The sequence below is a fragment of the Eutrigla gurnardus genome (assembly GCF_963514095.1).
Source record: "Eutrigla gurnardus genome assembly, chromosome: 17".
In the NCBI taxonomy this organism is placed as follows: Eukaryota; Metazoa; Chordata; class Actinopteri; order Perciformes; family Triglidae; genus Eutrigla; species Eutrigla gurnardus.
Genome location: NC_139928.1, coordinates 2819344 through 2835142, shown reverse-complemented (window position 1 = coordinate 2835142; position 15799 = coordinate 2819344). Strand labels below are relative to the sequence as shown.

Sequence of the window (15799 nt, the reverse complement as noted above, 5' to 3'; positions counted from 1 at the left end):
TCCCCTTGACAACGTTTGACGTCATGACGTCGTCGTCGTCGGAAGCATAGGAAACATGGCTGCCCCCGACGAGTCGATACGTTGCTCTCGGTTTTAAAGGTTTAGCGTATATTTCTGAACGGTAAGTGTAATAAAAGCGACTCGCAGGGGTCTGATTTGAGTTAACGCGCCGTAGTTTGGTACGTTAACGTATTTGCTATGTAACATAAGCTTATGTACACATGGCTTTGTATGGTAAAAGTTATCCATGCTGGCTCAGCCACGTTTGTTTGGGAATCTCCGTTAGCAAACATGTATAAAGTCTCACCTTTATTCAGCTACGACGTCACATGACGAAATCCCACATCATTCCGATGAAGCGGTCTGTGGTGTTATGCGAATGAATTTTATTGGTTTTCGATGCATCAAGAACCACATCTGCAGTGATGAAAACATCACACGTTTTTAATAAATGTTGGTATTACGGCCTCCTGGTTATAGTATGGATATAACTTATACCAATATGTCATATGTGGGGTTTTTTTTCTACTATTATTGTTTTTACAATCTTATGCTATTTGACTTTTTCATTAAATAATGTTGTGGTTGTTGCAAGTGACAACAGAAGTGAGTTACAGCCAGTTAATCTAAGATGGTTTATATGTTTCAACAGATACCATTCACCATGGACACGGTAGAGAATATGGTGCCATCGACTGAGGAAGAAGAGAAGCTGGAGGAAGAGATTAAGGAAGACGTGGAAGAAGAATTGATAGATGGAAAAGAAGATGAAGAACAGGAATGTGGAGATGAACAGGCAGAAGAAGCAATGCCACAGACTGGAAAGCAAATTGGGAAAACCATCCCATTGCCTGTGAAACCAAGAGAGAAAAAGCAGGATGATGGCCTGAACCTCAACAACGAGGTGGTGAAGATGAGGAAGGAGGTGAAGAGGGTGAGGGCTTTGATCATCAGGAAGCTGACGCGACAAATTGGCGCCCTGAAGAAGAAGAAGGGGAAAGACGTGGAAGTTGAGAGGAATCAGAGGAGAGCTGCCAGACTGCTGGAGGAGATCCACGCCATGAAGGTCCTCTCACCAGACCTGGTAGGTTTCTTATGACCCTTTTACAAAATCCTGAGACACTTTGTGAAATGTTGAATTGAAGAAACTTTTCCCCCGTTACCAGGTAACCAAGACAGCCTTGCAGAAGATTATCAACTTTGAACAGGCGTGTAAAAACCCCAAGTCCACTATATCTGACCGGGCCACGGCACGCATCGCCACCCACCCTCAGTTCAGCAAGAAGATTGAGGACATCAAAAAAGCTGTGAAAGCCTTCAAAGAGGAGCGGATGAAGGCTGGAAAGCAAGGAGGGAAGGAAAAAGTGCAAAATAAAGCTGGGAAGGGGACACCACAGTCACCAGTCAAAATGGTAGAAAGAAAGAGTGAGAAAGATGAGGAGGACATCACAGTGCAGCAAAAGGAAATCATAGAAGATGAGAAATCTGACGGTAGCCTAAAAGGCACTAAAGCTGTTGCTGAACCTGAACAGGAAACAAGTCCTACAGCTGATACCACTGATGATCAAACGAAAGAAAATCCAGAGGCTGAGAATGTAAGACCAGCGTCAACAAAAAGTAGTGACATAAAAGACATTGTGAAAAATAAACCTCAAAGTAAACATGCAGAAAGGAAACCCGATCTAGAATCTCCACGTAAAGTGCTTGAGAAAAAGAAGGATGAGGTAGAGAGTGATCTAGAGGCATCAGATGATGAAGAGAAAGAGTACTTTGACGACAGCACAGAGGAGCGTTTCCACAAGCAGTCCTCCCAGTCTGAGGAGAGCGATGACGATGGCGGCTTCTTTGTCGGAAAAGTGAGCAAATTCAAGAAGAAGAAGAAGAAGCAGCAGCAGAGTGAAGAAGGAGAGAAGGCCGATAAGGGGTGGGAAGTGAGCAGTTCAGACCAGGTCCAGAGTGAACTCAATGAGCTAGAGTCCAGGCTGAAGTCTAAAGCCACCTCCCTTCAGTCTGTTTTTTGTTCTTCCCTCTCTTCGTCGAAGCCTGGTGGGGGCAGAGGTACAGGCAGGGGGAGAGGTGGGGATAGATTCAGGGGCCAAGGGAAACCAAAGGGTGGCAGTGGTCCCGATAGAGAGTTCGGTAAACAATCCAAGTTCCAAAAGCTGGAGAAGGGCTTTCCCTCTTTTGGCAGAGGGAGGGGGCGAGGCAGAGGTGATGTCATAAGGCAAAATGGTCGTGGCGGTGGAGGTGTCTTTACCCATAAGGCACCAGAGCAGGCACTGCATCCATCCTGGGAGGCAAGTAAGAAAAGGAAGGAGCAGCAAGGACAAATCTTGGCATTCCAGGGGAAGAAGATCAAGTTTGACTTGGATGACTGAAACTGTTTTTGTTTTATTCTAATACATAGCTTTCCTTTGATTGGCTTCGATACCATATTTGGGTGATTCTTGTTACCTGGCACACTGGTGAATTGTACACGTTGTGAACACCATTGCCGATGACCTCAGTATAGTTCAGTGGCGAATGTGTTGCAGGATGTAAACGGGCTGGTAAAATACGACAAACCTGAAGATTTTAGTATTAAACCTCATGAGAAAAGTTTTGTTAAAATATTTTTATTTCTAAAAACGATTTAATTCTAAACTGTGAATTGCATCACCTGAAACATGTAATTTTTAATAAAATAGGTTTACCAGTTAACTGCAGTTTAAGGAGCAAGCAATTTGTAAGAATGGCAGTTTTGTTAGGTGGGGATTTGGATTGTTGCGTTTTTAGTGTTTTTCTTTTTTGTATTTATAAACCTGTACACAATTTTACTGCTTTGACCAAATGGTAATTGGGGCCCAGTTATTGTATGGTACACTCTGAAATTAATTAAATGAAATTATCAATTATATGATATTATATTTTGCAGCAGTATCTTAAACCAAAAATATTCTCCATATTTTTGGTTTAAGATAGTTTTGGTTCTTGTCCCTCTCTTGCCAACATGTGTTAAACAATATTCAATTCATGCAATGGTTATATTCCAAGAAAAACTAAATCAAATGTAGCATAAACTGTTATTTTAGTCATACAATCTAAAATCCACCACCATGGTATGTATTTGATTTATTAATCCACTTTGTGGGAGTGCTCTGTAGCTATTGGTCGGCTCTAGTTGCGTCAGACGTACACGGCGCTGCGTAACGAGTGTTAGCCAATCATATATGACATGCAAATGAGGTTTAAAATTGTCCCGGGGAGTCAGTTTCGACGTATCGGCGTCAGCGGTGGGCTCCTAGTCACCTAAAATGATATTCATCTGCGTCATTAATGGAGATAATACATAAGATTGACAAGAATATGGCTCTATTTATATTGTGCACGCGGTAGAATGATGGCAGCAGCCGCTACCGGACAGAACGAGACGAGGGCTCTCCTCGGTCTCGGAGGGCTCCTTCGATAGTAACGCGGGTTGTTCCGAGAATAGCTCGGCCGTACCTTCCTCCTTCTTCGGCCGGACAGTGAATGTGAAAACTCCCGTTCTCCGAGTCGACTCCCGCTACACCCGAAGGACCCTCAACCGCCCGGGACACGGCCGACATATCAGCACCAGCGACTTCCAGTAACGCTTGAATTAACCGGCAGCAACATTTTGAGAGAAGCTGGGTCAACTTGAATGGTAAACGTACACGGAATGCTGACATGCCCGGCTGTTTCTGGGTGATAACACGTCCCATACCATATTAGCTGGGTTACGACACTGTTTTTAACACATACACCCGCCAATGTCACCTGGATTATATTAGATGAACGTTGATGTTACGTTAAATCTAGATTTATAGCCATTATAACACGCCAGCACGTGATGGTATTTAACATTTCATAGCCTCACTCACTTGATATGTGTATTTTTTCATACTGATGTCGTATGCTTGGTAACATGTATTTAGCTCAAACTAGCCACCCGGTAGTAACATACCGCGAGGATACTGTATTTCCAGCGATACTCACACCATTGGACAACTTTACTGAGCTGCGTCAAGCACACAAAGGTTACCCTGGTTGTTAACGGAAGCGCTAAATCTGCCTTCAGAAGAAAGGCCAAATGTTAAAGTAAACGAAAAGAAACCAACGTATAAGCATATAAAAGCAGCGGGCATGCAACGTACCGGTATGTGTGACACAGCGTTTAATAGAAGCGTAGGTAATTTGATAGTGAGGAAAAAATAAAACAAACTTGCTAACGTTCCCTGGACTTTAGCCAGGGAAAGTATTTAAATGTTTGCTGTTCGCACTGATCAATAGTGATAGTTGATTGCACACTAATGTGTTTTTATGCTATGAATATAATAATTATATAATTACCTTAATTTCGCTGTGAGGATTGTTTTATGGCCGCGTGAAAGGGGGCAAAATATGCTTTAACTCCACACTTTTATTTTTTAAGGTGAATGTTTGTATCTTCGGCTACGTTCGTGTGTTTCCGGTAACTTTACGCTTGTTTTACCTTGAGCGGAGGCATCACACACCGCGCCTTGTCGGAACGTACTTTTGGCACACTTTCACAGTATCCGAGTCCCGCACAGGCTGACAGCGCTGTTTAACGACCGAGTTTCTGTGTGCTGGTAAGATGTTAACTCTCAACTGCACTTTTGTTCAGTAATGCCAGTAGCAAACTAACGCTACTGGCTAGGCCTTGGGTGAGCGTGGGAGGGGGATGGGGAGATGTTGTTCCAAGTAGCTCAACACTGGTGAGGGAAGCTAGCTGCTGTCCCAACCCCAGGTAGTCAGTCACAATCAGCTTGAGGTGAAAAGAGGACATTGATTTAAAGCAGGGCAGATCCGTGGCTTTCTACTTACACACTGGTTCAAGTCACACGTGAACACAATGAATTCATGATTTAAGATTATTGTGTTATTGGCCAAAATGGCTGCCCTGTAAGCCACACGATTCAATTCAATGAGGCAAACTTAAGTTGCATGATGATGTGCTGCAAAATCTTTAAAACCTCCATGCTGCTTTTCTTTTCATGCAGGCAAAGAGAAGGCTGGAGCTGCAAGCCGGTGACCCCCAGGACCTTCAGGATGGTGGCTGGACCACCAAAAAGCCGATGGCCGCTCCGTCCCACAAAGCAGTTAAGGGTGAGACTCCTAAGTTTTTTTTGTAATAGCCAATGTTGTATTGCTCACCATGATAACAGAAGGGCTAGATGCCAGCCCGCGTCAAACAACGATGTAACCGGTTCACATACTACTTTGTTCACTCTGCAAGCACATAAACAAGTGGTGTCTCGCATATATTCTCCAAAATACAGGCGAGCAAGAAAATAAAATGACCTGTTGAGTTTAATTGTAGCTCAAAACTCACTAGATCCTCTATATGCACTAACCAGCATGGCTTTTTAGCGTTGGTTGTGAATCACTTGTAGTCTAGATTTGTCCAAAGTGGCTGCTAGTCGACTTGTTTTTCTCTTAACCCCATCAGTTCAAAGAGGTTTGCCATACACTTTTTCTAGTTTCTCTCACCATATTGCAAGTGAAACGTTGGCATCCTCGATGCACTGCTGAACCATTGTTCTCATGTTAATTTATCAGAACCAAATTCTGTCCAACAAACTTTGCTAATCTTATTATACTTTTGTCAAACGCAGGTTTTCAATAGTGCAGAATGCAAACTGAGATGGGTCCATCCCAACCTTGGTGTCGTAGACCAAAAAGCAGCAGCAGCAGCAGTAGTTGTTGAGCAGTCACACAGCGGGCAGGTCAAGCTACTATATGGTGTTTCCAGCATCAGGCCAGCTAGCAGTCTGCATTGGACCTCAGTGGACTCTGCTGGTCTCTGCTGGACCAGAAAGCACAGCCAGAGTCCTGGATGATGACAAAACAGGGTCAAATGTCGTATGGAATTGAACATAGTAGTGTAACCCTCTCCGTGTTCTGCTCAGTGGCAACAGAAGACTCGAATGTTAGAAGGTGGAAACTCAGAATAAGCACACTGCAAGATGACACATTGGAGCAAATATAGGAATCATGAAATAATCTTGAAATGAGTCATTACAAATAAAGAAAAATTCTCAATCTTCACATGTTTTTTCCAGCTGCCACCCCCAATACCATAACGCACAAGTCCCTGTACGAGAGGTCACGCTATGACACCTCGCTCGGTTTCTTGACGCAGAGGTTTGCGGACATGCTGAGCCGCTCTGCTGACGGGGTGGTGGACCTAAACCTCGCCGCCCAGGAGCTCAATGCCCCAAAGAGACGCGTCTACGACGTCACAAATGTCCTGGAAGGCATCCAACTCATCAAAAAGAAGTCTAAAAGCTTGGTCGAGTGGCTGTAAGTATCTTTGTCAGAGTGGGAATGAGCCGGTTTCAGGAAAGGAAAAAAGGGGACATCACAAAAGAGCAAGTCTATGAAAGTGTGTTTTAAGAAGTGCTTTAAACGAAGTCACCGATTCAGCAAGCCGTAGCTCGTTGGGCAGGTCGGTCCAAAGCCGAGGGGCCCTGGTGGAGAAGGCATGATCACGTCTGGTTTTGAGCCTTGACTTCGGGGCAGTTAGAAGGGCCCAGCCCGAGGATCTGAGGCTGCGAATCGTATGGGGTCAACATTTCTAAAATAAAGTCGGGGGAGAGACCCTGACAAGCCTTAGAAGTAATCCGTAAAAACTTGAAATGAATTCTAAAAGGAACAGGGAGCCCGTGAAGTGAGGCTAAAACTGGAGGGATGTGATGTCGTCTGTTAAAACCGGTGAGAAGCCTGGCTGCTGAGTTCCGGACCAGCTGGAAGCGGGAGAGGGATTTATGCTTGATGCCAGTTAAAAGAGTTACAATAGTCGAGATGGGAAAATATGCGTGAATTATTATTTTTTCTAGATCTGGCTGAGACTAAATTGTTCCGATGTGGAAGAAACAGGACTGAACATCTTTATTAATATGTGGGATGAATGTGAATCAAAGATGATGCCTACATTTCTGGCAGTGGGCCTGTGGTTGACGGATAGTGGACCAAGGCTGATGGGGCTGGTGATGGTGTTGGGGGGGATTGAACAGTATTATTTTGGATTTGGAGGCATTTAGTTGTGGAATGTTTAGAGCCATCCAGCGTAGAGCTGTCCCAAGCGATTATTTTCAAACGATTAATCTAGCAATTATTTTTTCGATGAATTGACTAATCTAACAATTTTTTTCTATTAATCAAATGATTTTTTTTTCAGTTATCAATTATTTCACATTACTTGATCTATGTATTAACACAATATGAATATCAAAACATTTCTTGTTAACATTTCAATATTTAAACATTTCTTAAAGAGGGAGACGTCACAACAGTTTGTTCTGATACTTCTTCTTTTTGTTATTACCCTATTATTATTATTATTATTATTATTATTATTATTATTATTATATAAAAGTGCCCCTTACTTTGTTATTTTAAAGCTTTTATTGTGAAGTGTCAGAAACCGGAAATGTCGGGTTTCATGAGCGGTAACTTAACACGAGTCCTATTCAGCTGAAAGAACACAAAAATGGTAAAATAAATAAAATAGATGTTTTCTGAAAGTACTACCAGAGAAACTAAACTTCAGACCACAGAGTTCCAGTTAGAAGCTACAAACGTCCTGAGAGCGGAACACAGACTTTTAAAACGTCTTTGCTGCTCAGACGTGATGAGTTTCACAGAGGGGAGAAGGGGGGCTGTCCCGGGTCACTCTGCGTCTCTGCTGACAGACGAGCAGAGACGCTGACGGACCGGAGTCCGTGTGGATTTAATGATAGCTTGTTAGCGCCGCTCAGTTCTACAATTACCTGTTAATATTACTGAAGAAAAAACAAAACTTAGTCCAGTCCGGGCCCGATTACCGCCACCACTGGACTAGAGTGTGGGACAAGAGTTAATCTAGTTGTTTGACGTATCTAGTCGATTACGTCGATGAGTTGTCCCAGCCCTAATCCAGCGGTTTATGTCATCGTGGCAGTCTGAGACTGCAGCCATGCTTCTCGGGTCGTTGGGTCTCAGTGGGATGTATAGCTGTGTCGTCAATGAAAAGAAACCTTGTGCCGCTGGATAATCTGGCCGAGCGGAAGCATATAAATGGAAAATTAAAAGTGGACCTAAAATAATACCATGCGGTACACCATAGGCTATTTAAGTTGTAGAGCAGTAGTTGCCCATGGTGACCGCACAGGTTCCGTTAAGAAGGTACGAATGAAACCAACCAAGTGCAATGTCCCTGATACCAACCCAGGGATTAAGACAATCTATTTAAATGTTGTGATCTACGGTGTCAAAGGCGGCACTCAGATCTAAAATAATTAAAATTATTATAATTGTAAATAACATTATTGTTTTTCTCGGTTGTCCTTAATTTCGTTGTTAATGTTAATCCCGTGTTGCTTCGTGGATGTGTGTGCACAGGGGGGGCCACGTGAGCCTACACTTGGATCAGGATCTGAAGGCTCTTGAGGAGGAGGAGAGCAAGCTGGACGAGTTGATCGAAAGCTGTACGCGGCAGGTTCACCAGCTGTGTGACAACAGAAACCTCCAGAGATATCCTTTTAGATTAGCATTTCAGTTTTGTACACTTGCTGTGACCCCAATTCAGTCAAATCAAACCAGTACCACAAGCATTATGTGAAATGCATTATTGGCCCGTAGGCTTATTGTAATCCTATTGATATTTTTTTCTTAGCATTAAAATAAGCATAAAAATTGGTGTGCACATGGGGACTGGCGAAAAAGTTGAGATTTTAGTTTCGTAATTGGCCACAAAAAAGTGGCTCGCTAGCACCACCTAGCACCTTTTAGGCCACGCCCCTCACCTAACTCCAATTGACACGAAATGTTGCACACACATGCCATTGGCCACATATGAGTGTCATTGAGTTGCCATTGGGACATTGGGGCTATACTACTGAAATTTTCCACCATTTTGAATTTTGTGAAAAACACGTTTTTGCTACCCCCTCTAAAACGTAGATCCGATTATCACCAAAATGCTGCCATGCTTTTTCGACATAAAAGAGGAAGTGATGTTTCCAGTGGGTTGCTACAGTCCCAATGTCGTTTTGTACACCAGTCGGGCATGATGACTTTAAATGTCTTAATTGTTATCGGCAGATGAATATTCAGGCCACGACACTGGCAGGCGGTTGTAGCACTCCTGACTTGCGTGTGTGCGAGGGCCCGTGCATCTTCTGTTTGCAGTTTTAATTAGTGTTGTTGCTGAAAACTAATCCAAACCGACTGCATGTTTATGTAATGTGCATCGGATGGATGAGAGTTTTCCTTCCGACCCACTGCTACTGTGTCAGGTTTGGTCATCCAGGTTGATTCTGATCCTTAACCCTGAGGATCACATTTGCCTATTTGACTTACAAGGATGTCCAAAGGATTCCCAGCTTGAGAGAACAGACTGTAATTGTGATCAAAGCTCCTGTGGAGACAAAACTGGAGGTGCCACACCCAGAAGAGGTACATTTTTCATGATATTTAATGTATAACATATTTTTCTTTTTTTTAAACAATACAGGGTGGATAATAGCTTTGGTTTTCCTGATGCAGCATTGGATAAAATTCAATCATGTTCTTGACACAACCTCCAAAGACGCTTTTCACTTTGTGTGTGCCATCAGCTCACATTCAGAGACCTTTTAGTAAAAGCACTCTGTCTTCTGCTGCTGTTCTCAGAGCCTCCAGGTCCATCTCAGCAGCACCCAGGGGCCCATCGAAGCGTTCCTCTGCTCTGATCACCCCCTCCCGATGGAAGCCACATGGGGCCACTCTGTGGCCAATGGCGGCCACTTACACCCCTCCCCCACCGAGAACAACTCCACTCCACTCGTGCCTTGCTCATCTTTCGTCCAGGTGTCTTCCAAAGGTGAGTCTAAACATCCCATGGTCATTCTGGTTGCTCTTGTACAGGAGGCACTGACGTATGCAAACACAGGATCCTTATAAGATACGATGTTTAGCTCAAACCCTACTTTCAGACTGTTGGCTCGCATTTGCTTTGGGGTTTCCACCACTCATATATAATATATATATATATATCTTTTTTTTTTTTTTTTTTTTTTCTTCCCACATGTCTCCTTACTCACACTCCCATTATCTTTCCAGACAATGCTACCCGTACTTCTGGAGTTGATAGTATCTCCAGTCCGTTGTCCGAGCCGACACAACTCTCATCACCAGTTACTGTCACCACTGTCGCCCCCGTCTCCCCCATGCACACCTCCCTCCAACCCCCCTCTGAAGATCAACAGAGCTTTGTCACCCTCACTCCACCTCTAGGTTTCTCTCTTGGTGGGGAGGAGTACCTCCTGAGCCTGGCTGAGGATGAGGGCATCACTGACCTCTTCTCTTCTTTTGACCTGGACCAGTTGCCCCTAGATATGCCCCTTCTCTGAACAGCACCTCGTAGGTGCATTCAGTACATTTTGGAGGCAGTTCTGCACCTTCTACAAACAGGATATCAAGGAAATACAAGAAGAACAAAGTGCTGATGTGAGTTATTTATATTTGCATTTGCCTGTCCTGGACGATGGGACTGGAATGGACTGACGGTATGTGGAGGCGTGAGATATTGACTTCCTGATCATCTTTAGGACTTGGACATGCGTGGTGTTCTACGAGACACTTTTTTTCAGAGCTTTAATCTGCTGCATTGCTAGATGTCCTTAAGTGTCCTTCTTAAGGTCTGTGCAGTGTTGTCTCAACACAGGACTTATTCTTGACCGCGTCACTGGAAAGATGATGTTTTGTATTGTGATCAGATAGGAGTCTTCACTACAAAGCCTGTTGATTTAGACACCCATTTAGTGTGAAGGAGTGTTGATTAAAAGCATTAAAAAAATGCAAAGATCTGCATGCGTCGTTTTGACTCTGCTAAAAGTGATGCTCAGTCCAACGTTTTCTTCCCTGATACTGATTTCAGCACCTGAACCTGAGGTCTCGACTGATACTGAGTACTGATGCTATTCCGGTGCTCTTTTTTTGTTGTAAATATAAAATCTATGTACCTCTCTGTGTGGAATACGTTGGAAACATTATTTTGCAAGGTAGCATGAAACCATGGATAGCTGTAGCCCTAAAAAACTATTTTGTGGCCGGCATGACTGAATGAACCGACATTGGCTACACTGAATTTTATAATGACAATGCAGCATTAACAAAGATGAGGTCATGGCTGATATTAGGGGTGGGCGATATGGCAAAAATATCATATCACAATTTTTTTGAGGCAGGATCACGATCCACTATCTTATCCTTCCTTTTCATGTTGGGTTTTTAAGACTATTTTGCAAGTTAGTGAACAGTACAACCAAACTAATTTCCCTATTTAAAAAAATATAACCCTACAAGGTAACACAACTGAAAGAACAACAGACCATTTTGGCCAAAGTACCTTTTTGAACTGATTTGAATCAAATGTGCAAGTGTAAATCTGCAAAGTATGAACATTCAACAAGAAGTCTGACATGGTTTAGACTTGTACTCAAGTACAATCAGAGACTTTTGCATAACTCCCAAATGAACATTGGTTTCAAAAGGTAAACAACACTCAAGTAAAGTGCACTCTTGCTACATAACATTAAAACAAATCTAACATTGGTAGGAATTATAATAGTCAGGTAGCTTATTAGACACAGATCCTCAGCAAAACCAGTCTATTCACGTTCTGTTTTTTGAGGTAGCAATATGTAACATTCTAATAAACATGAAAAGTAGAATAGAAACAACAGAACAGAACATCAATGACGAAAAGCTTCAAACAATATAAATAGTGCATGTTCCAGGCCCCTATGTGGCGCTGTTTCTACTACAAAAATACACCAAAAACAGAGAAGAGACGCAGCATGTGCAGAAAGCTTGTATAAAGCTGCATACAAGCTGTCCGTAATCCTTTCAGCTCAGCGTAGTGGCAGAGGTACGATGGCTTATTAGGGCCACTGTAGTTAAAAAAAAAAAAAAAAACGTAGTCGAGAGAGGTTCCAATATTCAGAGAAAAAAGTCGCAAATGTATAAAGTAACAATTTTGTTACGTTTATAAAGTCGCAGATTTGCTAGTTTTAAAGTAGCAAATGTGCTACTTTATTATAGCGGCCATCGAGGAAGTAAACATGTTGCTTGACCAGATGTTTGCCGTTGCTATGAACGCCTGATCAATAAATACTCGTGATGACAATTTGGCATCAACAACCGTTACCCTAAGGACCTTAACGAGGCGTTGTCACACGTTGTGATGTACAAGTTCAAACCATGTCACACTTCTTGTTGAATGTTCATACTTTGCAGATTTACACTTGCACATTTGTTTCAAATCAGTTCAAAAAGGTACTTTGGACTAAATGGTCTGTTGTTCTTTCAGTTGCGTTACCTTGTAGGGTTATATTTTTTTAAATAGGGAAATTAGTTTGGTTGTACTGTTCACTAACTTGCAAGTCATAGTCAAAAAACCCAACATGAAAAGGAAGGATAAGATCGTGGATGTGGATCGTGATCCTGCCTGAAAAAAAATGATGATGTATTTTTGCCATATCGCCCACCCCGAGTTGCATGTGCCTGTTAAGTTTCCTGTTTAACATGGAGGCTGATGACTGTCTTCACTCTTGTAGACGCTGTTTAGAGGCATGGACTCTTCTACTGACAACACACTACAGCTGTCAATGTTCCTCCATAATACTATTCAAATTCCATTCCATATTTTTGCAATATTTGAACCAGATTTGAATATTTAATGCTCAAATTCAGCCTATTATTAATATAAACTACACGACACAAGCTTATACATTGCCAATGTCATTATCACCAATGTGGTTGTTTTACTTCCTGTCCACTAGAGGGCGTTCCAAAACCATTACAATAAATATGTGAATTACCAACAGCTTTCTAGATCAGTAATAATGAAGAGAGTAAAACAACCACATTGCCGTTCTCCTGGGGATGCTGTGTCCCCGTTGCCATGGCTACGCCCTCCTCATCTCATCGTCGGCTCTACTTTCACGTTCTCACGTACGTTCCTGATGAATCAGCTGATGGAGACGCAGGTCGATCTAGCAGTAAGCAGCATGAATGCATCTTTGTCATGACGTCATCGCTTCTTTATGTCCGCGTGCGCTGCTGTTTTCTGATAGTGAGATTGTTATTCAGAAAACTTTATTGCTCATCAGACTTCATGTGTCCTATAGGTAGGCCAAGGCGAGGAGGGCGAGATTTCCCAACTTTAGAAAACACGTTTCTAAAAAAAAAACATGAATGTGGTTGAGAATTGTTTACAGTGACTGGCTGAGGAAGATGGTTGATGGATGATAACTTTGGTCTTGCTCAAATGTTCTGTTTTAAGTCAGTTTGACAGAAAAGAACAAATGAGTCCTCCAAGCAACGGAAATGTTTATTTAACCAGTAGATGAACACGTAACAGGCAAATGTAATGATTAAATAAAACATTGAACAATATAATTTGGCTTACTTGTGTGAACTAATTGACTTATTTCATTAGTCACATTCATTGGCTGTTGAACAATATTGTCACTACAAAGATGATGCAAGTCATTACAATAACTTCAATTGTTTAGTTTAGTTAGTGGTAGTGAAATAAAGTGATGTCTACGGTTACTATTAAATTAGTTTTTCATAATAATGGTGATAGTTTTTACATATAGGAAAATTATTTCACGCTTGCCTATTTGCAAATGATTATTTAATGTTATTAAGTCAATAACGGATGAGCAGCATTTACATTTTAAATTATTTTTAAGTGCAACCTTCCAAAATCGATACAGATGCAGTTGAACCTTTTACCAAATGAAGGTGTCCAAAGCATTTGATGTGACTCGATAATAGAGTAGAAGTTTTACCACCTTTACTTACCTGCTGTCAAATCTGTCCGACTCTTTTGCAATATATATGGAGACACTAGGAGGCAGTGTGATCCCACATAATCCCTGCCGTACTCGCACTGCTGTAATGTTTTCTGACCAAGTGTTGTCCATCTCTTTCTTGGGATTTACTATTATGAATCTCTCCTCCATGTGAAAGTGACTGACTTGCTTACTTGCACTAGATAACAACACGGTGATAGAAATGCTTCATGTGAAAATGAATTAGTGCAGAAAGTGTGTGCAGTTTGGTCTCGGCTCCAAAGCTTGTAGGGCATCAGCAGGAAAGACATCTTTACCAGCGTATCCTCTCATTCAATAGGAACCTTTTTTTAGGTATTGCTGCTGATTAACCGTGTTGAGATATTAGATCTGGTGTCCACACTGAAGGAATTTATATAACACAGAAATGACCCTTTAATCATCAGAACACTGGTTGGTTGTGTTTGTTAGCCCTGATGGCATGTATTGCCCCTAATGATGGTTCCAAATCATTTTTTTAAACTCTTATAGATGTGAACTATTGGACAGATGTTAACAATTCAGGATTTAAAACTCTTTTTTTCTGTGTATATATACATTTTTAATTTCTCCTTTAAATCATTCCTGCATAGAATACAACTATCTCCATCCCTGCCTCTCTTTGTCTGAGCCACAGCATCTTAGAAAAACACATCAGTGCCCTCAACACGATGATGTAATCTGTCAGGAGCCTGCAGCGTCCAGACCCGTCCATAGATGGCAGTGTTGCACCTCAAAACCCCTACCTGAACCCAGTCAACCCAGTTCCCCACAAACGGTAGCAGTCACACTTTGAGTTCACGGAGAGTCACTGGATCGCTGCTATTATTGATTCATATGTTTTCCTGTTGTTTTTCTGTCCTATGTGCCACAAAGATTTGCGCACGAGGAAAAAAAAGAAGCCCCTAAGTGAATATTGAATTGAGTCGTATTGAATTAGGCCTGACGTCAGCCGTGTCCCGTCTCAGGAGGACTCAGTTAAAGATCAGTCAATATAGCTGTCAATCAGACAATCAATTGCTCAATAAGTTTCATTTTTCGAGTGCTTTTCCGTGTCGCCTACAAGCAAATGACGTACAGTAGGAGGTTTTAAAGCACTGGACAAAAATCTACAGATGGCTGGGCTTAAAGGCGAGACGGGACAAAGTCACCACTTAAGACTGTCCCCTGAGGGGGTTTACCAGTGACTTGGAGCAAGTGCAATCCACTCTGAAATTGGAGGTTGATAGTCTTTTCCAGCTGTTCCCCCTCCTTAAAATCTATCACTTGGTCCTGTGCTGCTGTCTTCAGCCAGGCTGTTGTTTTGACTGCTGGGAGGCAGGGAGGCAGGGAGTGAGCGAGAGGGAGAACAAAAAAAGAGGGTTAAAGAGGGAGCATGAAAGCGAGAGAGAGGGAGGGAAAGCGTACTACTCGCCTCTCATTGGTTACCGAGAGCACGGCGTCTTTTTGCGTACCACGTTCCCAGCCAATCGGCTGCCATAGCAATATTTTGGGTTTATGAATGAAGTGAATAGTGAGAGAGCAGGACAGGAGTAGTTTAATTCATCACCCATGGCTCATAGTGTGCAGAGTATTCCAAAGAGATGGGTGCGCTTGTTCGCTGTGCAGCCTGACTGAACGGGCCTTTGGATACATTGGAGGGCTCGATGAGATGCCCACAACTACAAGCAAACATAAAATCACCTGCAGGTGATCTTCTACCTGTGTGGACTCTCTTATAAAGACGTAACTTCTGTCCAAACGGATGTTTCAGTGCAAACCTGTGGGCTGATCAGCACCGGTGGACTGAGACGCAGAAGAGCAGACTATTTTTGTTTAGTGTGTCCTGGAAATGAGTCGGTCGAGTGCAAATGAGTCGTCACTTTTCTGCTTCCCGTTCTCTCGTCGTCTCGTCAGTTTTGATGAGCTGCCTG

The 15799-nt window shown here is 42.5% G+C and overlaps 2 protein-coding genes across 3 annotated transcripts; both read left to right on the top strand.

Moving 5' to 3' along the window:
- Positions 1–37: 37 nt before the first annotated feature.
- On the top strand, positions 38–2894 carry srfbp1 (serum response factor binding protein 1). 2 transcript variants are annotated; one of them, XM_084033016.1, is made up of 3 exons: positions 38–121; positions 653–1084; positions 1167–2894. In XM_084033016.1, exons 2-3 carry the CDS (start codon positions 665–667, stop codon positions 2376–2378), a joined length of 1632 nt encoding a protein of 543 aa, XP_083889142.1. In that variant the 5' UTR covers positions 38–121; positions 653–664; the 3' UTR covers positions 2379–2894. The 2 variants fall into 2 exon arrangements, with proteins under 2 accessions (XP_083889142.1, XP_083889143.1); XM_084033017.1 differs by having other exon boundaries at positions 42–179.
- Positions 2895–3652: 758 nt separating this feature from the next.
- On the top strand, positions 3653–13401 carry e2f3 (E2F transcription factor 3). Its single transcript, XM_084032159.1, has 7 exons — positions 3653–3705; positions 5022–5127; positions 6084–6324; positions 8404–8537; positions 9347–9459; positions 9676–9865; positions 10105–13401. The coding sequence occupies exons 1-7, from the start codon at positions 3688–3690 to the stop codon at positions 10392–10394; spliced, it is 1092 nt and encodes a 363-aa protein (XP_083888285.1). The 5' UTR covers positions 3653–3687; the 3' UTR covers positions 10395–13401.
- The last annotated feature ends 2398 nt before the right edge of the window (positions 13402–15799 follow it).